Source organism: Erythrolamprus reginae, chromosome Z (assembly GCF_031021105.1).
Source record: "Erythrolamprus reginae isolate rEryReg1 chromosome Z, rEryReg1.hap1, whole genome shotgun sequence".
Lineage (NCBI taxonomy): Eukaryota > Metazoa > Chordata > Lepidosauria > Squamata > Dipsadidae > Erythrolamprus > Erythrolamprus reginae.
In genome coordinates this window covers 134,171,690-134,190,605 of record NC_091963.1, presented here as the reverse complement: position 1 = coordinate 134,190,605, position 18,916 = coordinate 134,171,690, and the positions used below count along the sequence as shown (strand labels likewise).

General features: G+C 43.0%; 1 protein-coding gene across 3 annotated transcripts in view; it reads left to right on the top strand.

Moving 5' to 3' along the window:
* LOC139153523 (myosin-10-like) overlaps positions 1-18,916 on the top strand; it is a 119,214-nt gene that overhangs the window by 41,840 nt on the left and 58,458 nt on the right. For 2 of the 3 annotated variants that reach the window (XM_070727553.1, XM_070727552.1), the window contains 7 exons: positions 6,971-7,114; positions 9,171-9,266; positions 11,891-12,009; positions 12,149-12,301; positions 13,925-14,098; positions 15,567-15,740; positions 16,747-16,861. In XM_070727553.1, coding sequence (XP_070583654.1) covers positions 6,971-7,114; positions 9,171-9,266; positions 11,891-12,009; positions 12,149-12,301; positions 13,925-14,098; positions 15,567-15,740; positions 16,747-16,861 — 975 coding nt within the window. Of the gene's footprint in view, positions 1-6,970; positions 7,115-9,170; positions 9,267-11,890; positions 12,010-12,148; positions 12,302-13,924; positions 14,099-15,566; positions 15,741-16,746; positions 16,862-17,114; positions 17,184-18,916 lie in introns of all 3 variants that reach the window. The other variant, XM_070727551.1, reaches the window with a different exon arrangement.

Below are 18,916 nucleotides of genomic sequence, written 5' to 3'. Positions count from 1 at the left end.
TGGAGGGGAGCCTCAGGGGAATCCCAGCAGCACAAAAACGGGCGCTTCGGCTGGCAAAAGGGGTGAATTTTGGCCTTGCACACATTAATCACTTTTCCATTGATTCCTATGGGAAACATTGTTTCGTCTTACAAACGTTTCACCTTAAGAACCTCATCCCGGAACCAATTAAGTTTGTAAGATAAGGTATCACTGTATTTGAAGATCCACATTCAGACTTCCCTCCAAATACCTGACTATCCCTTTTACTGTAATACATTCTTTTCAATGAAGCAAAGGTCATCCACAAATGGTAATAGTTGACAACCCACACCTTATAACTTCCCAGTGTATATGCAGTCATCAGCTTTGCAACTATTGAACACAAGACTCTTCAATATACATTGCTCAAAAAAATAAAGGGAACACTCAAAAAACACATCCTAGATATGAATGAATGAAATATTATCATTGAACACTTTGTTCTGTACAAAGTTGAATGTGTTGACAACAAAATGAAATTGATTGTCAATCAGAGTTTGCTTCCTAAGTGGACAGCTTGATTTCACAGAAGTTTGATTTACTTGGAGTTATATTCTGTTGCATAAGTGTTTCCTTTTATTTTTTTGAGCAGTATATTATCTATACATATATTCCAATTCTTTGCTGACTGCTTCAGCCCATAATTGGCCTTGTTCAGTTTGTACACTGTGTTAGGCCTTTTACTTTCATACCCTGGTGCTTGAACCATGTAAATTTCTTTTTCTAACTCAGCATTGAGTAATGCAGCAATTATGTCAAAATGCCAAATTGTATGGCCATGCACCTCTGCCAACACTACAGCAGCCTGATGCTTTCACTCTTTACAGTTGGCGCAAAGACCTCATCACAGTGCACATTTTTTCAACTCTGAAAAAACCTTATGCCACTAACCTTTCTTTATATAGCACCTCATTATTGGGTTGTATTTTCTTCTTGTATACCCACTTACATCTTACAGCTTTGCTACCCTGTGGCCAAATCATAGACTTCATGGTCTCCCATGGATTTCATTTCCTTGCCCATGGCTTCTTTCCATTTTACTTATTCAACTTTACACAATGCCAATACATCCTTGTAGTTTCTTGGCTGATACTATACATTATATACTTTAACATTACTGGCAGAATACCTGTTAGGTGGAATCCCCTTGTCCCATCGCTCCAAGCTGCATGATATAGACTTCTCCTGTGTGTGAATCCTTGCTTGCTTCATATCTTGTTCAGCTTTTATTTTTTAAATTTAATTATATTTCTATGCCGCCCAATTCCCCAGGAACTCAGGGCAGCTCACAACAGAAATAAACATGGATCAATATAAAAACATTTCAACTTACTTACTTACTTACTTACTTACTTACTTACTTACTTACTTACTTACTTACTTACTTACTTATTAGATTTGTATGCCGCCCCTCTCTGTAGACTCGGGGCGGCTAACAACAATAATAAAACAGCGTATGACAAATCTAATATTAAAATAATTAAGAAACCCTTATTAAAAACCAAACATACACACAAATATACCATGCATACATTCATGGGCTGACCTCGCCAATAAACCTGCCCCCCAAGGTTAATGGCTCTGGGCCTGTTGCAAAAGCCAGGTCTTTAGGGCTTTCCGGAAGGCCAATTTGGGGGAAACAGCTTTATCTGTTGCTCCTCCCTCAACACTGACCATCACTAAGTGAGTTACTAAGCGTCACTAAGCGGGTCCCTATCACCAAGTGAATCATTTCATAAAACTGCATCAATTCTTTTTCAATTTTGTTCTGCAAAACTAACAGACCTGGAAATCACTACTCCCTTGCTCCCATCACTAAAGTGATACCTTTTCGCGCCTGACTCATAGCCCATAAACCTGAGCTTTCTAGCCTTTGGTTGCCCCTTTCTTCTAACTGCCTTGGGAATATGCACCCACACAATGCTTCCAAAAACTCTTAAATATGCCAGAGATGGTTTTCACACTGTATATGGAGTATCATTAATGGAGGAATTCCACAACCTATTACAGTGATTATATAATTAGCAGTCAATATGGCTTCACCCCAATATGACATGCTCGGATCAGATTCCTCCAGCAGTAAGGTTTGTAAGACTTCATTTTGCACCTCAGCAACACCACTCTCAGATGCGGTATGCAGATTTGTGCGTCTGTTTCATTCCCAACAGTCCCTACTCCCTACCATTGTTGAAAACTTGGCATAAATTCAGTACCTCTCTCAGTCTGCAACTGTCATACCTGTTATTTATATTTTCTTTCTACCAAGCTTACCCATTGCTTAAACTTCTGTAGCACCTCTGTTTTGCTCTTTAGTAAATAGCAGAACTCAAACCTTCTGTAGTTATCTACAATGACCAGCGCATAGTTTGTTCCTCCCCAACTGGCTTGCATTGATCCCACCAAACCTGCTGTATCAGCTCTAGAACTCTTGTTGTCTGCCTTGTGCTACTTTTGCTTACTGGGAATGCTTTGGGCTTTGGTGATTTGCATATTACACAGTCCAAATATGCCTTGCATCCCTTTAAATTTGGTCCTTCTGCAAACTGTTGCATCGTTTGCAAAACTCTGAAGCTGGCATAGCCAAATCTCCTACGCAAGAGATGAACACATGAATCATGCTCTGCAACATTTCTAAATGTCTGCACAACTTTTTGTCCCTGCAACACATAAAGGTTATCCTCTTTTATGTCCTGTGCACATACTTTCCCATTTCTTTTTATGAGACACCTTCCATTTACAAATGTAGTCTCAAAACTTTGCTTGTCTAAATTAGAGAAGCTCAGCAAATTATGCTCCATTTCAGGTACACATAATACACCATTAAACCTTGATTCCAGACATGGAATTTGCACACTGCCTCTTCCAATGACTTTAGCCTTCTGGCATTTGCCAAGGCTATTGCATCTTGAGCTGCGGGAACCAATCTGAAAAATAATTTAGAATTATTAACGGCTTGACTTGCCTCACTATCAACCATTTGCCTCCGATATTGCAATAACAAACTTTTGCAACAGGAATCTGCCCATCTTGCAAATATTTTTTATTTTCTTGCAAACAGTCCTTCTTTAAATATGAAGCTTCACTACACTTCTGTTGCTGGGCTGTAATCGTATCCCTTCTACTGCTTTTTTCTTCTCTTGGGAATTTCAGCCTATGGAAATTACCGCTTTGCTCCTTGGGCCCCCACCTCAGGAATTTCTCTTTGTGGCTTTTTCTATAATGGTGCTTGTTCTCTTCTGCAATCAAACATGCCTTTAAAGCTTCCAAATGCAAGTCCTTCTGTGATTTGCATTCAAACACTGCAGAAACAATGTCCCAGATTTCATCAAGGCTGTTTAACACTAACAATACCTTCTGGGACTCAGGAATATTCATCCCTTGCTGTTTTAATTCCATAAACAGAGTTTGCATTTGCAATAAATGCTTTTCCACAGATTCACCCAGGTGCAAACAGGCTCTGTATACGGTAATTATCTTGATAATTGCACCATATTGCATGCTGACACACTCACATGCACAGCTCTTAATTTCAGCCAGATTTCACTTGCAGTCTTTAAATCAGCTACATTGATAAACTGTTCATCTTCTAAATTTAAGATGATCTAAGCCATTGCTCGATCATGATTTTTCTGATCTCCAGCTACAGAAACCTGTGGCGGATTTATAACAATATACCACAGCTCCTTAGTCTTCAGGAAACATTCCATCTTTGCAGCCCATATTATATAGTTTTTCTGTCCAAACAAGGCAAAGAGCTTTCCTTAAATTCAACAGCTACCGTCCTGCAATCTCTGCCTTGTTTCTCCTTTAGAGACAGGCAGTCTATTTATCTTAAATTACAATGCAGTCTTTCTATGTGCTCTGGGCTCATAACCTATTAAAGTTTGTTGCAAAATCAAAACCAGAAGCACACACAGATGACTGGATTCAATAACTTCTTTATGAGGGGACACAATCTGAAGTTAGTTGGGGGAATGATCAAAGGCAACATGAGAAAATATTTTACTGAAAGAGTAGTAGATCCTTGGAACAAACTTCCAGCAGACGTGGTTGGTAAATCCACAGTAACTGAATTTAAACATGCCTGGGATAAACATATATCCATTGTAAGATAAAATACAGGAAATAGTATAAGGACAGACTAGATGGACCATGAGGTCTTTTTCTGCCGTCAGTCTTCTATGTTTCTATATATTTACAATACCACAAGTAGAATTCTTCTTCAATCAGTTACAGGTAAACATAAGCAGGAGAGTTAGTTTCATTTCGGCAGAGGACACAGAGTGGGCTGAACCCAGTGAGGGGCTCCTACGGGAACGGTCAGGAACGCAGTTCTGGTAGCAAAATTTGGAGCTCCACCCCAGAGCACCCAATTTGCACTGAAAGATGTTGAAACAAAATGCATAAGCCACGCCCACAGTGTGGTAGTAAAAATTTTGGTAGCCCATCACTGGCTGAGCCATACCCAGTCTTAAGCGTAAGTTCCAGTTTCGATTCTCTGCACAGACTCAGATATGGTTAGCTTCCATTGGCTGACTCAGTTGCTATGCCTATTCATTGGCTAATCTTGTTAATGTGGTTCTCCCAGTTCATGAATATCTTAACAATGGTAATATTATAATGTCAGAAGTGTACATATTGTCCCTTTGGGTGGAACCCTAACCCCCAAAACTTTACTCTTAGACTATCCACTGTTGACCTATCCCAATTTCTAAGAGGTCCGTAAGGGGCATTCATAAGCACACCAAAGTGCCTTCCGTCCCCTGTCCTAATGTTTCTCTTTTACTGCTATCATGTATATAAATATTATATCTTTGTGTGCCACCAATACATACTTGACAAAACAAATAAAATAAATAAAATAAATTTTGTGCATGGGGTGATGGTGGTTTATAGTGTAAAAAAAGGAGTGTTAAGATTTAACAGAAATCTCTAAAGCACCCAGGTTGATCTGTAAACCACCTGAATCTTGATTTGTCAAAGCATATACTGATCCATCTCAAATGTTGTGCCCATCTGATGATTTCTAGTAGTGTTATAATTCTTCCTCTTGGAGAACAACATAAAATGTGTCACCAATGCTTTTGTTACCTCCTGTTGAATTACTAAAATGACTCTAAATGGAGCTGCCCTTGAAGACCAACCAGAGCTGTAACTGGTCTAAAATGAAGCAGTGTGCAATTTTGGGTGCTCTACACTTCACCCAAATAACATCCACTACTGCGTGAGCGACACTGCTTCCTGTTGCTTTCTGGGTGCCCACTTCCAAGGTGCTGGTTATCACTTTTGAAGCCCTACACGACACAGAGTTTGGTTACCTGTGGAACCATTTCTCTCTGAAGTATCTTGCCGATTATATAGGCTTTGGCACCCTCCAAGTCTCCCTTCTTAAATACAGTAGTACCTCGTGATACGAACTCCTCGTCATACGAACTTTTCGAGGTACGAACCCGGGGTTTGGAATTTTTTTGCCTTTTCTTACGAACATTTTCGTCCTAGGAACCCACTGCTGCCGCCGGGATGCCCTGCCATCCATTGCAACGGCGTTCAGGTTCGGGAGACTGCTGAGAAGCATTGCCGCCCAGCTGTCACCTTCCAAAACAGCTGGGAGGCTTATTGGCGTTCTCCCGAACACAGAACCCAGAGGTTCGGCAAAAGTTTGGGTTTGGCGTTCGGGTTCGGGAGACCACTGAGAAGCGCCGCCGCCCAGCTGTCACCTTCCCAGAAGAGCCATGGAGCTGTCGGCCGGTCGGCAGGCTCAAACGGAGGTGGGGAATCCCAATAGGGAATTCCAGAGGTGGAGCTTTGACATCACGGAGACATCCTTCTTGGCCGGCGGAAACGGGAACTCCAGGAACGACATCTCCGGGACGTCAAAGCTCCTCCCCTGGAATTCCCTATTGGGATTCCCCACCTCCGTTTGAGCCTCCTTACCGGCTGACAGCTCCACGGCTCTTCTGGGAAGGTGACAGCCGGGTAGCGGCGCTTCTCGGCGGTCTCCCGAACCCGAACCCCGAACCTGAACTTTTGCCGAACTTCTGGGTTCGGCGTTCAGGAGAACGCTGAGAAGTTCCTGGCTGTTTCGGAAGGTGACAGCTGGGCCCAAACCCAAACTTTTGCTGAACTTTTCGGGTTTGGCATTTAGGAGAACGCCGAGAAGCTCCCGGCTGTTTTGGAAGGTGACAGCTGGGTGCCGGCGCCCAGCGGAGCACCCGTTTTTGTGATTTTTTGGGGGGGCTTGCATGCATTAATTGGTTTTCCATTGTTTCCTATGGGAAACATTATTTCATCTTACGAACTTTTCACCTTACGAACCTCCTCCCGGAACCAATTAATTTCGTAAGACAAGGTATCACTGTATTGTCATTTTGAGGATGTCCATTTCAGCTGTTTGGATCAGGTTCCTACATGAGATCAGAGGGATCCCTCTCATTGTGAGCAGGGGTGAAATCTAGCAAGTTCTGACAGGTCTGGAGAACCGGTAGCTCGGATTAGTTCGGAGTACCACTAGTGGAAATTTGGAGTAATTCAAAGAACCAGCAAATACCACCTTTGACTGGCCCCACAGTGGGCTGGGAATGGAGATTTTGTAGTATCCTTCTCCCAGAAGTGGGGAGGAAATGGGGATTTTGCGGTATCCATCTCCCACCATGCCCACTAAGCTACGCCCACCAAGCCACACCCACAGAACCCCTAGTTTAAAAAAAACGGATTTCACCACTTGTGGGGTTCTTCCTCAAACGTTGAGCTGGGTTGGGGGGTTGAGCTTTGAGGCCTTTTGCTTCAGCACCTGGCGGGTGGGGGGACGATGGAGGCACCTTTGTTTTTAAATGCTTTATAGATTGTTGTCATTGTTCAAGCTAGGCAGCCGTATAAGTGCTGTATATTTTGTTTATTAAATTTATATGCTGATGGTCCCTGTAACAGGCTCTGTTTCATGCCCCTATAGGGGAGCTGCTGCTGGAGCCATTCAATCAGTATCGCTTTCTCTCGAATGGGTACCTGCCCATCCCTGGACAGCAGGATAAGGAGATCTTCCATGACACTATGGAATCCATGCGCATCATGGGCTTTTCACACGAGGAGATACATTGTGAGTCACTCTTTTTATGTGGGTACATATATCTGCCGCATTCCTGGTTGCAATTAAGGGAATATCTGATTTAACATTCCACTTGTGGTCATGGTCATAGTTTTATTAATTAAGTGCAGTACGAACTTACAATAAAATGTTTGATTCAAAAATATATATTATTATTTTACTGAAAGAGTAGTAGATCCTTGGAACAAACTTCCAGCAGACGTGGTTGGTAAATCCACAGTAACTGAATTTAAACATGCCTGGGATAAACATATATCCATCCTAAGATAAAATACAGGAATTAGTATAAGGGCAGACTAGATGGACCATGAGGTCTTTTTCTGCCGTCAATCTTCTATGTTTCTATACAAGTAGTCCTTGACCTACAACCACAGTTGAACCCAAAATTTCTGTTAAGTGAAACAATTGTCAAGTGAGTTTTGCCCCGTTTTTCTATCTTTCTTGCCATGGTTGTTAAGGATTCCTTAACTATGCAGTCGATAACTAGTAATTTTTTTGTTAAGTGAATCTAGCTCCCCCATCGACTGCTTGTCAGGAAGGGGATGACATGACCTTGGAACACAGCAGTGGTTATAAGTATGAACCAGAGTCCAAGCATCTGAATTTTGATCACATGATGATGTCAGGATGTAATCTTAAGGATGTAATCTTTAGGGACCTTAAGTTGGAATTGATTGTAAGACATCTGAGAAAATAAATGAACTTCCATGTCTTATTTCTTTAGCGTAGAGTCATATTTATTAACAGAGCAAAATTAGATTCAGCATGCTTCCTTCCAACTTAAGGTCCCTTAAGATTACATCTAGGTCAAAAAGCTCATCTACCATCCCCACACCCACAAGGACAATCATGTGGACAAATCCAATGCAGAGATTTCTAATTCCTTCCTGTGTTCAGTTACTTTAGATTCTGCGTGAAAGAATGTGTGCTACGTGGCATATTCTCTCACTTAAAATAATAATAATAATATTCTTAAAGTATTGCAGAAGTCGTTTGCAGAGGCCATTCCTGCAATACGTTTAAGCATTGCTTTTAACTTCACAGTTCCATTTTACGCAGTGTTTACACTGCGGTGAATGTTGTGATTTTTTACATTGCAATTCCAGTGTTGTGAAGGAGGAGAAGGAGAGAGAGAGAGAGAGAAAGGGAAGGAGGCTTAAAGGAACATCTGAGATAAAGAATATGTACAGTGTTCCCTCGATTTTCGCGGGGGTTGCATTCCGAGACTGCCCGCGAAAGTCGAATTTCCGCGAAGTAGAAATGCGGAAGTAAATACACTATTTTTGGCTATGAACAGTATCACTAGCCTTCCCTTAACACTTTAAACCCCTAAACTGCAATTTCTCATTCCCTTAGCAACCATTTAGATTATTACTCACTATGTTTATTTATTAAAGTTTATTTAAAAAAATATTTATTAAAGGTGGACAAAAGTTTGGTGATGACGTATGATGTCATCGGGCGGGAAAAACCGTGGTATAGGGAAAAAAACAGCAAAGTATTTTTTAATTAATATTTTTGAAAAACCGTGGTATAGCCGTTTCGCGAAGTTTGAACCCGCGAAAATCGAGGGACCACTGTACTCCAATTTCTTTCCCGCACAAAAACTTTAGTGCATTGTGATTTCTCTTACTATTTTAATGTAACATTAAAACAATTAATACAATATTAAAACAGTAAGAGATATTATAATGTTGTAAAGTGTGTGGCCCTTGTGATGATCCTTCGGTTTGAAAAGTTTTGAATGCTGTTTGTTAGTCTTTGAAGTCCCAGCCTGCTGTCAAGCCTTACATATTTCATCAATCTAAAAAATTCAAATTATTTTAAATCATGAGGGCAGGGGAGAAAGGTAACATAGCAAGCATCTTTAAAATACCTTGCTCTCACTTCAGCAGAGAGGCCTTTTGCAATGCATTTATGTGATGAAATATATTCTTACGTTTTGTGTTGCACTTTATGCTGAACCTGTTTGAAGGGATGAGTTTGAAAAGGGCTGTTTGCAAAACGGGGACCTGTGGTTTTGCTAAGGGTCATCCTTTCCACACAGGTATGCTGCGGATGGTCTCAGCTGTGCTGCAGTTTGGCAACATTGTCTTCCGTAAAGAGAGGAATACAGATCAGGCCTCCATGCCGGATAACACAGGTATTTCAGATTAGATTGAGAAACAGATGGCTTTTCATAATTGCTAGCAAGTGTAGGCAGCAGTGTTGGGCGAACCCAACGAAGTTCGGGTTCGGCGAGTTCGGCCGAACTTTGCCATGAAGTTCAGGTGAGTTCGCCGAACCCAAACAGCAGCAGCGCCGCTGCGGCGTCCTTTTCCGTAAAAATAAAGAAGGAGGAGGGGAATTCACCACCTCCTATTCCTTCCTTTTATTTTTAGGGAAAAGGATGCCGCAGAGGTGCTGTAAGCAAAAGGAGGTGGGGAATCCCACGATGGGATTCCGGGGGCGGGGCTTTGACATCATGGAGACTCCTTCCTCCCTGTTTCAGCCGGCCAGGAAGGAGTCTCTGTGACGTCAAATCCCCGCCCTCGGAATCCCATCGTGGGATTCCCCACCTCCTTTTGCTTGCAGCGCCGCATGCAAAAGGAGGTGGGGAATCCCACGATGGGATTCCCCACTCTCCTCCCGGGCGGCGGCGCTTCGCGGTGTTCGAGCGAACGCCGAACCCGAACTTTTAAAAAAGTTCAGGTTCGGGTTCGGCATACCGAACACTGCAAAGTTTGGCACGAGCCCGAACTTGCAAAGTTCACCCAACAGTACCCTGTTTCCCCGAAAATAAGACAGCGTCTTATATTAATTTTTGCTCCCAAAGATTTGCTACGCCTTATTTTCAGGGGATGGCTTATTTTTTTTCAATGAAGAAGAATTCATTTATTGATGAATTTAAAAAAAAAAGAACATTTATTATATGTCATCACAAACCAACGTAACCAGACAAACTGAATCCTATCAAGAATTTCTTACTACTACCCTTACCATTATTTCCATGTACAACAATTAATGGTGTGGTACATTTACCAATATTTACGGTTTGAACAGAAACGAAACGTCTCCTACGTCTTACTTTTGGGGGATGCCTTACATTAGGCAATTCTACGAAACCTCTCCTATGTCTTACTTTCAGGGGGTGACTTATTTTCAGGGAAGCAGGGTAGTAGGCAGTCCTCATGTTATGACTGCAGTTGAGCCTGGAATTATGCTCGTAAGTCATGGCAATCATTAAGATGATGTGGGGAGATGCAGTGTTGGAAAGCCAGAACTGGGTCATAAGATGCTCTGGGATTGTCTCTCTTAATTTTGAACAGTCACAAAACAACTAGTTGTTAAGCAAAGACTGACTGTAAGCACGTGGCTGTGATCAGAACTCATACTATCTTTTCACTGAGTAGTCAGTAAAGATACAATCTTCTATGGGAAACATTTTTTTGCTTTATTGTTATAATATATTTGGCTCTAGGAAGCAGTATTTCAAATTAAAGTTTCACAATAATCGCCAGATTAAAATTCAGGTTTCTGTGGAACCTTTTTTTCACATGTGGTGAACATACCCACAAATTAAAAAAAATGGAATAAAAGTTGGATATGGATTAAAGAAATGGCATCAAAAGAACTTAAAATGAAACCGGAAATCTTCCTGTTAGGCATAATCCAGCAGAAAATGAAAAAAATAAGAACATTATTCCCCTTTGAAACACATAATTACAGCTGCTAGGATATGTATCGCCCAAAATTGGAAGAAGGAAGAAACACCAAGAGAAAGAATTAATATTATTATTTAAATGATTGTGCAGAATTAGATAAAATGACACAAGAATTGAAAGATAAGGATGAATCAAAATATTATGAAGTATGGAAAGAATTTTATAATTGGGTAGAAAAAAGGAAACAGAATAAAGGTGTAAAGAGGGGGCAATATGTCAAACAGTTAAAAATATAAGGTAACTATTATAGAAATTATGAATAAGAATACGTATATACAAATATAGGAAAAAAGGCTTTACATAAGGCCAAACGGAAACTGTTGATATCAAACACCGTAGAATAACATAAATGATAGCTGTCAGGATGATTCTACCTTTTTATGTGTTCTTTATTTCTCTTTTTTCTCTTTGTTTCTCTTTCTTCTTTTTGTTTTCTTTTCTTATAAGGTGTTTGTCTTAAGAAAAATGTACAATACGAAACTAGTTTATAGTAACATGACGTGGATGCAATAGATTATGTGTATAAACTCAATAAAAACTGTATAGTCTGGGGGACAGAAGGAAAAGGGGGGACATGATCGAAACATTTAAATATGTCAAAGGGTTAAATAAGGTCCAGGAGGGAAGTGTTTTTAATAGGAAAGTGAACACAAGAACAAGGGGACACAATCTGAAGTTAGTTGGGGGAAAGATCAAAAGCAACGTGAGAAAATATTATTTCACTGAAAGAGTAGTAGATCCTTGGAACAAACTTCCAGCAGACGTGGTAGATAAATCCACAGTAACTGAATTTAAACATGCCTGGGATAAACATATATCCATCCTAAGATAAAATACAGGAAATAGTATAAGGGCAGACTAGATGGACCATGAGGTCTTTTTCTGCCGTCAGACTTCTATGTTTCTATGTTTAAAAAAAATAAAAAATAAAATTTGGGTTTCCGTCAAACATTCCTGTGGACTAGAATGCTTTTTGAAAAGGGAGAAGGGAGTGGAGAGAAGAAAGCTGGTGGGAACTGGCCTGGCAGAGGGCTCTTATGGTGTCTCTTCTGTGCCTTTGCAGCTGCTCAAAAACTTTGCCACCTCCTGGGCATGAACGTCACGGAGTTCACCCGTGCCATCCTTACCCCACGCATCAAGGTCGGCCGAGACTACGTGCAGAAGGCACAGACAAAAGAGCAGGTCAGTGGCGGTGGTGACTGTGGCTGGCACGTTGGTGGGGTGGCCCTGAAGAACCCTTGAAGGAGGGCTTCCCAAGTAAGTATGTAGGGAATATGTGGGCCACGAGGGGTCTGTTTTGATCTCGACCTTCCCTTCCTAGGCTGACTTTGCTGTGGAAGCGTTGGCCAAAGCCACCTATGAGCGGCTCTTCCGCTGGCTCGTGCATCGAATCAACCGGGCGCTGGATCGTACCAAGCGCCAGGGGGCGTCTTTCATCGGCATTTTGGATATTGCTGGTTTCGAAATATTTCAGGTGAGGGGAGATCTGTGAGCCGCAACCACCCGGTGTGTGGTTCCTCTTTTCCTTTTTCAGTCCCTGATGAATATGGTTCATTTGCGGAGCGGCTTTCAATCCTTTCCTTCAAATTGTGTTGTTGTTGATCTTCTCTTTAACTAAAAGCATAGATGACCTAGAACAGGGATGGTGAACCTTATTTTCCTCGGGTGCCGAAAGAGTGTGCACGCACGCTATCAGGCATGCGCGAGTGCCCACACCCATAATTCAATCCCTGGGGAGGGCGAAAACAGCTTCCCTCGCCCCCCAGAGACCCTCTGGAGGCTGGAAATGGCCTGTTTCCCAACTTCTGGTGGGACCAGTAGGCTTGTGTTTATTTATTTATTTATTTATTTATTTATTTATTTATTTATTTATTTATTTATTTATTTTGATTAGATTAGATTAGATTAGATTAGATTAGATTAGATTAGATTAGATTAGATTAGATTAGATTAGATTAGATTAGATTAGATTAGATTTGTATGCCGTCCCTCTCCGCAGACTCGGGGTGGCTAACAACAACAATAAAACAACATGAAACAAATCTAATATTAAAAATGACTAAAAATCCTTATTAAAAACCAAACATACATACAAACATACCATGCATAAATTGTATAGGCCTGAGAGGGGGAAGGAATATCTCAGTTCCCCCATGCCTGACGACAAAGGTGGGTTTTAAGGAGTTTACGAAAGGCAAGGAGGGTGGGGGCAATTCTAATCTCTGGGGGCAGCTGGTTCCAGAGGGTCGGGGCCGCCACAGAGAAGGCTCTTCCCCTGGGTCCCGCCAATCGACATTGTTCGGTCGACGGGACCCGGAGAAGGCCAACTCTGTGGGACCTAATCGGTCGCTGGGATTCGTGCAGCAGAAGGCGGTCCCTCACCCGGCTCCAAACGCTTCCTTGAAGCCAGGAAAACAGGCCATTTCCAGCCTCCAGAGGACCTCTGGGGGGGCAAGGGAAGCTGTTTTCGCCCTCCCCAGGCATTGAATTATGGGTATGGGCACTTTCTTCCCAGGCATTGAATTATGGGTGTGGGCACTTTCTCCCCAGGCATTGAATTATGGGTGTGGGCACTTTCTCCCCAGGCATTGAATTATGGGTGTGGGCACTTGCACATGCGCGATAGCATGTGTGCATACTCTTTCGGCATCCAAGGAAAAACGCCCTTCTCCAACCTCCCCAGGAGGCTTTCTGTAAGCCAAAAACAGCCTCCCGGAGCCTAATGTGAGCCAAACATCAGCTGGCTGGCACACATCTACACGTTGGAGCTGAGCTAGGGCAACGGCTTGTGTGCCAGCAGATATGGCTCCACGTGCCACCTGTGGTACCCGCGCCATAGGTTCGCCATCACTGGCCTAGAATACAGAACCATAATAATTCAGTATCAACTGTAATGATCAAGGAATTTTCTACTTTTATGCAGCTTCCTTGATATTCTTTTCCTGGATATTGTCACCCAGCAAACTTTACTGACAGGTGGACTGACAAAGGTTTATCTTGACAGGTCAATAGATTAACGGAGAGAAAACACAGTAAAATGCATCATGTGTTGGACCTCCTGTGTGAATGTTTCCCTCCCACTCTCTCCCTTCTGCAGCTGAACTCCTTTGAACAACTCTGCATCAACTACACCAATGAAAAGCTCCAGCAGCTCTTCAACCACACCATGTTCGTGCTGGAGCAGGAAGAATACCAGCGAGAAGGCATCGAGTGGAATTTCATTGACTTTGGCTTGGACCTTCAACCCTGCATTGATCTCATTGAGAGACCAGTGAGTGATCTGGAATGCTGTGTAGTTTTTACATGTGTGTGTGTGGGGGGGTGGGGGCAAGGAAAGATGACCTCCTGCTCTTCAGAGAGCCTTCCCTTTGGTAGTTGTTGCACCTCTTTGTTGCATTTGTCTTTGCTGGTTGAGTTGGTCTTCTCCAACAGTTCTTTGGGGTAGGAGTCAAGATCAGATGGATCGTAAACTTTTAGTGCATTGGCAGTTCTGTGTTAGCAAAAATTTCAGAAGAGAAGGATTTAGGGGTAGTGATTTCTGACAGTCTCAAAATGGGTGAGCAGTGCAGTCAGGCGGTAGGGAAAGCAAGTAGGATGCTTGGCTGCATAGCTAGAGGTATAACAAGCAACAAGAGGGAGATTATGATCCTGCTATATAGAGTGCTGGTGAGACCACATTTGGAATACTGTGTTCAGTTCTGGAGACCTCACCTACAAAAAGATATTGGCAAAATTGAACGGGTCCAAAGACGGGCTACAAGAATGGTGGAAGGTCTTAAGCATAAAACGTATCAGGAAAGACTTATTGAACTCAATCTGTATAGTCTGGAGGACAGAAGGAAAAGGGGGGACATGATCGAAACATTTAAATATGTTAAGGGGTTAAATAAGGTTCAGGAGGGAAGTGTTTTTAATAGGAAAGTGAACGCAAGAACAAGGGGACACAATCTGAAGTTAGTTGGGGGAAAGATCAAAAGCAACATGAGAAAATATTATTTTACTGAAAGAGTAGTAGATCCTTGGAACAAACTTCCAGCAGACGTGGTTGGTAAATCCACAGTAAATCCAGGCAACGGGGAAACCCCATCTTCGGCTCCTCGTTGCTGCCGCGCTGCGGAGCAGATCAGCTGTTGGGCGGCCGAAGGAACCTTTCCTGGGTCTTCCCGCCGCCCAGGCAAAGGGGAAACCCCAAGATCGCTTGCCGCTTGCCCGTTCACCCCGCCCGCCCGGCTGCTCGCTTGCCTGTTCACCTGCCCGCCCGGCCGCTCCGCTTGCCCGTTCACCCGCCCGCCCGGCCACTCCGCTTGCCCGTTCACCCGCCCGCCCGGCTGCTCGCTTGCCTGTTCACCCCGCCCGCCCGGCCGCTCCGCTTGCCCGTTCACCCGCCCGCCCGGCCACTCCGCTTGCCCGTTTGCCCGCCCGCCCGCCCGGCTGCTCGCTTGCCCGTTCACCCGCCCGCCCGGCCACTCCGCTTGCCCGTTCACCCACCCGCCCGGCTGCTCGCTTGCCGCTCGAGAGCAAGAGGGGGAGAGATAGAGGAAGAGAGAGGAGGAAAGAAAGAGATGAGAGAGGGAGGAAGAGAGTGTGAGAGAGGAAGAAGCAAGATAGAGAAAGAGAGAGAGAAAGAAAGATGAGAAAGGAAGGGAGTGACGTCATCGGGTGGAAAAATCGCGATATAGCGTTTCGCAAAGATCGAGATCGCGAAACTCGGGGGATCACTGTATCTCACTTCCTCCCAGGCAAACCCACCCGGGCTGCTGGCTCTGCTAGATGAAGAATGCTGGTTCCCTAAAGCCACTGATAAGAGCTTTGTGGAAAAAGTTTCCCAGGAGCAAGGTTCCCACCCCAAATTCCAGAAACCTCGGCAGCTGCGGGATAAAGCTGACTTCTGCATCATCCATTATGCCGGCAGGGTAAGTTGCAACTTCCGTTGTCTCCCTTCCCTTTTTACTGGTACATCCATGTTTACCACCTTTCCCAAACTGGGACCCTTCAGATGTACTGAACGTCGATGACTTGTTATTATCTGAAAGAAGGAGCCATGGGCAGTTGCAGTCCATTACAGCTGAGAACCACTTATGGGCCGCTATCGGAACGGTCAGGTGCTCTGTTCCAGTAGCGATTTTCGGCTGGTGGGACCTCGGAGAAGAGAGTTCCCTATGGTGGCTCCAACCCTTTGGAATCAACTGCCCCCAGAGATCTGCACTATCTGCACCCTACCAGTCTTCCGGAAAGCCTTTAAGACCTGGCTCTTCAGGGAGGCCTTGGAATCAGGATTTACTGCATGGTTTTTAGGACATTATAGCTTTTATTGCACTGATGTTTTTATTGCTGTATTTTTATTGCTGTTGTATTTATTATGACTATTATGTTGTTTTGTTTATGACTATTGTTAGCCGCTCTGAGTCCTTTTGGGAGTGGGCGGCATATAAATGCAAATAATAAATAAATAAATAAATTAGGTGACCCAGAGACATTGGGATCATTATCAATGCACCCCAAGTGCCCAAACTCTGATCCTGTGGCCGCAGATATGCTGCAACGGTCGTAAGTGCGAGGACTGATTGTAAGGGGACACGGATTGTGGGGGCAATAGCCTGGCTCTGTTAAAAAGTGCTTTTGCTAACATGTTGTAAGCCTCCCTGAGTCTAAGGAGAAGGGCGGCATAAAAATTGAATAAGTAAGTAAGTAAGTAAGTAAGTAAGTAAGTAAGTAAGTAAGTAAGTAAGTAAGTAAGTAAGTAAGTCAGTCCCTTTTTTCAGCATTGCCATAAGTTCTAACGGTCACTAAACAGGCATTCCCAAGTGGAGGACTAGAGCACAAGATCAGATGTATTTGCAACAAACGGTTCCGACGTCGTTTAACCTTTTTAACCCTTCTGGTCTTCTTCCCCCCCCCCCCCCTTGATTTCATTCAAAGGTTGACTACAAAGCGGACGAATGGCTCATGAAAAACATGGACCCTTTGAACGACAATGTAGCCACTCTCCTTCATCAGAGCACGGACAAGTTCACTGCCGAGCTGTGGAAAGATGGTAAGAGGGTTGAGATCCTGCACCTGCTCGCCTTCATAATATCTGTGGCCTGACAATGAGGGTTGTGTTGTTTGTGGACGTGACTTCTCACGCGTGAAAAAAAAATCTCTCACTGCTGGATACTAACCACTCTGCTGTTTGCTGTTTCTCTTTTCTTCTCCCTTGTTCCACTTCTGTCCTGTAATGGATGATCTTGTGAAACCTTATCCTTCCCTTCTCTCCACTTGCCTCTTCTGTCCTGTCCTGTCGCCAGAGATCCAGAATATACAGAAGGTTTATTTCTTTGACAGCTATGCCGTGGCATCTCAGGTTCCAGCCGAAAGTACGTTTCTTCCTTTCAACATGCAAGACATGCCTGCATGTGGTCAGAAAGGTGATAGGTCTTTCCCTAGGAAACAGTGGGACATGCACCGGTTGGCCTTAATTTGGGATTTAAACTCGCTGAGTAAATACAGAGCTAAATCCCATTCGCTTAAATAGGGATGAACCTCAAGTCCAGGGGTTTTAAGAAAGGCCATTTCCAAACTGATAATAAACTTGAGAATTAAAGTTCCAAATCTTTCTCCACTCTCTTTTCTTTTTGACTGAGCTGCTTGGCTAAAGTACCCTCTTTATTTCTCTTTATTCAAAACTCTGTTTCCTGCACTTTTCAAAGTCACTTTTAGACGAGGGTTATTTCGTGAATGGATATTTAAATACTTTTTATAATTTATTTGTACAGGTAGTCCTTGATTTACGACCATAAATGGGACCAGAATGTCCATTGCTAAAGGAAGGCAGTTTTAAATGAATTGCACCCAATTTTTACAACCTTTTTTTGCCACAGTTGTTAACTGAATCATTGCAGTTGTTAAGTGGTCATTAAACAAATCCAGCTTCCCAGTACATTGGGATCATGTAATTATCATGACCCTGGGACATAAACATATGCCAGTTGCCAAGTGCCTGAATTTGGGTCATGTGATCATGGGAATGTTGCAAAGGTTGTAAGCATGAGATTGTAAGTCGCTCTTTCCAATGCCTTAGTCACTCTGGTCATTAAACAAATGGCCATAAGTCGAAGACTACCTGCAATCTTGCCATGTTTCCCAATGTTTATTCCTTGTTTTTCCTACTGGAGAAAGTTTGATCATGTGATTTCTTAAATCATGGGGGAAGGCTTTGTCTACTCATTGCTCTTTTGGTAAGTCATAAACACACAAAAAATATACAATATCCTGTAACCTGGTAGTGCAAAATGAAAATAGCAATTGCGCGTGCAGTGCCAGATTAATGTTTTATTAGTGCTAAGAACCAGGTACGACTGAGAGAACCAGGTACTATTCCTTATTGCTGAATAATATTTATAACGTGATACTTTTTATGCTGCTTACAATTTAAATTGAGTGGCTTCAGAAATGGAGACAGGTAAGTAGGTGTCTATCCAAAATTTTAAAGGAGCTTTTAATGGGAATCCTGCAGGACTGGACCATACAGTGGGACCTCTACTTACAAACTTAATTCGTTCCGTGACCAGGTTCTTAGGTAGAAAAGTTTGTAAGAAGAAGCAATTTTTTCCCATAGGAATCAATGTAAAAGCAAATAATGCATGCGATTGGAGAAACCACAGGGAGGGTGGAGGCCCTGTTTCCTCCCAGGAGATTCCTAGAGGGGCCCCATGGAGACTTCTCCCCACCTTTTCCATCCCTATTTCCTCCAAGGAGATTCCTAGAGAGGCCCCACAGAGGCTTCTCCCTGCCTTTTCCAGTTACAGTTTCGGAGGCTCAGGTTTGCAAGTGGAAAATGGTTCTTGAAAAGAGCCAAAAAAAGTCTTGAACTTCCGGTTCTTATCTAGAAAAGTTCGTAAGTAGAGGCGTGTTTAGGTAGAGTTTTTAAACTGTACTTTAAAAAAAGAAATCCCTAAAAGGAAGAGGTTACAACTGGGAATGTTTTGATATCACCAAAATGGGTAGCACCAATATTTTTGGCTAAAATTTTAGATATTTGTAGTTCTTACGGGGTGCCTGACGCTTTAAACCAGTATTTCCCACCCTTGGCAACTTTAAGATGCATGGA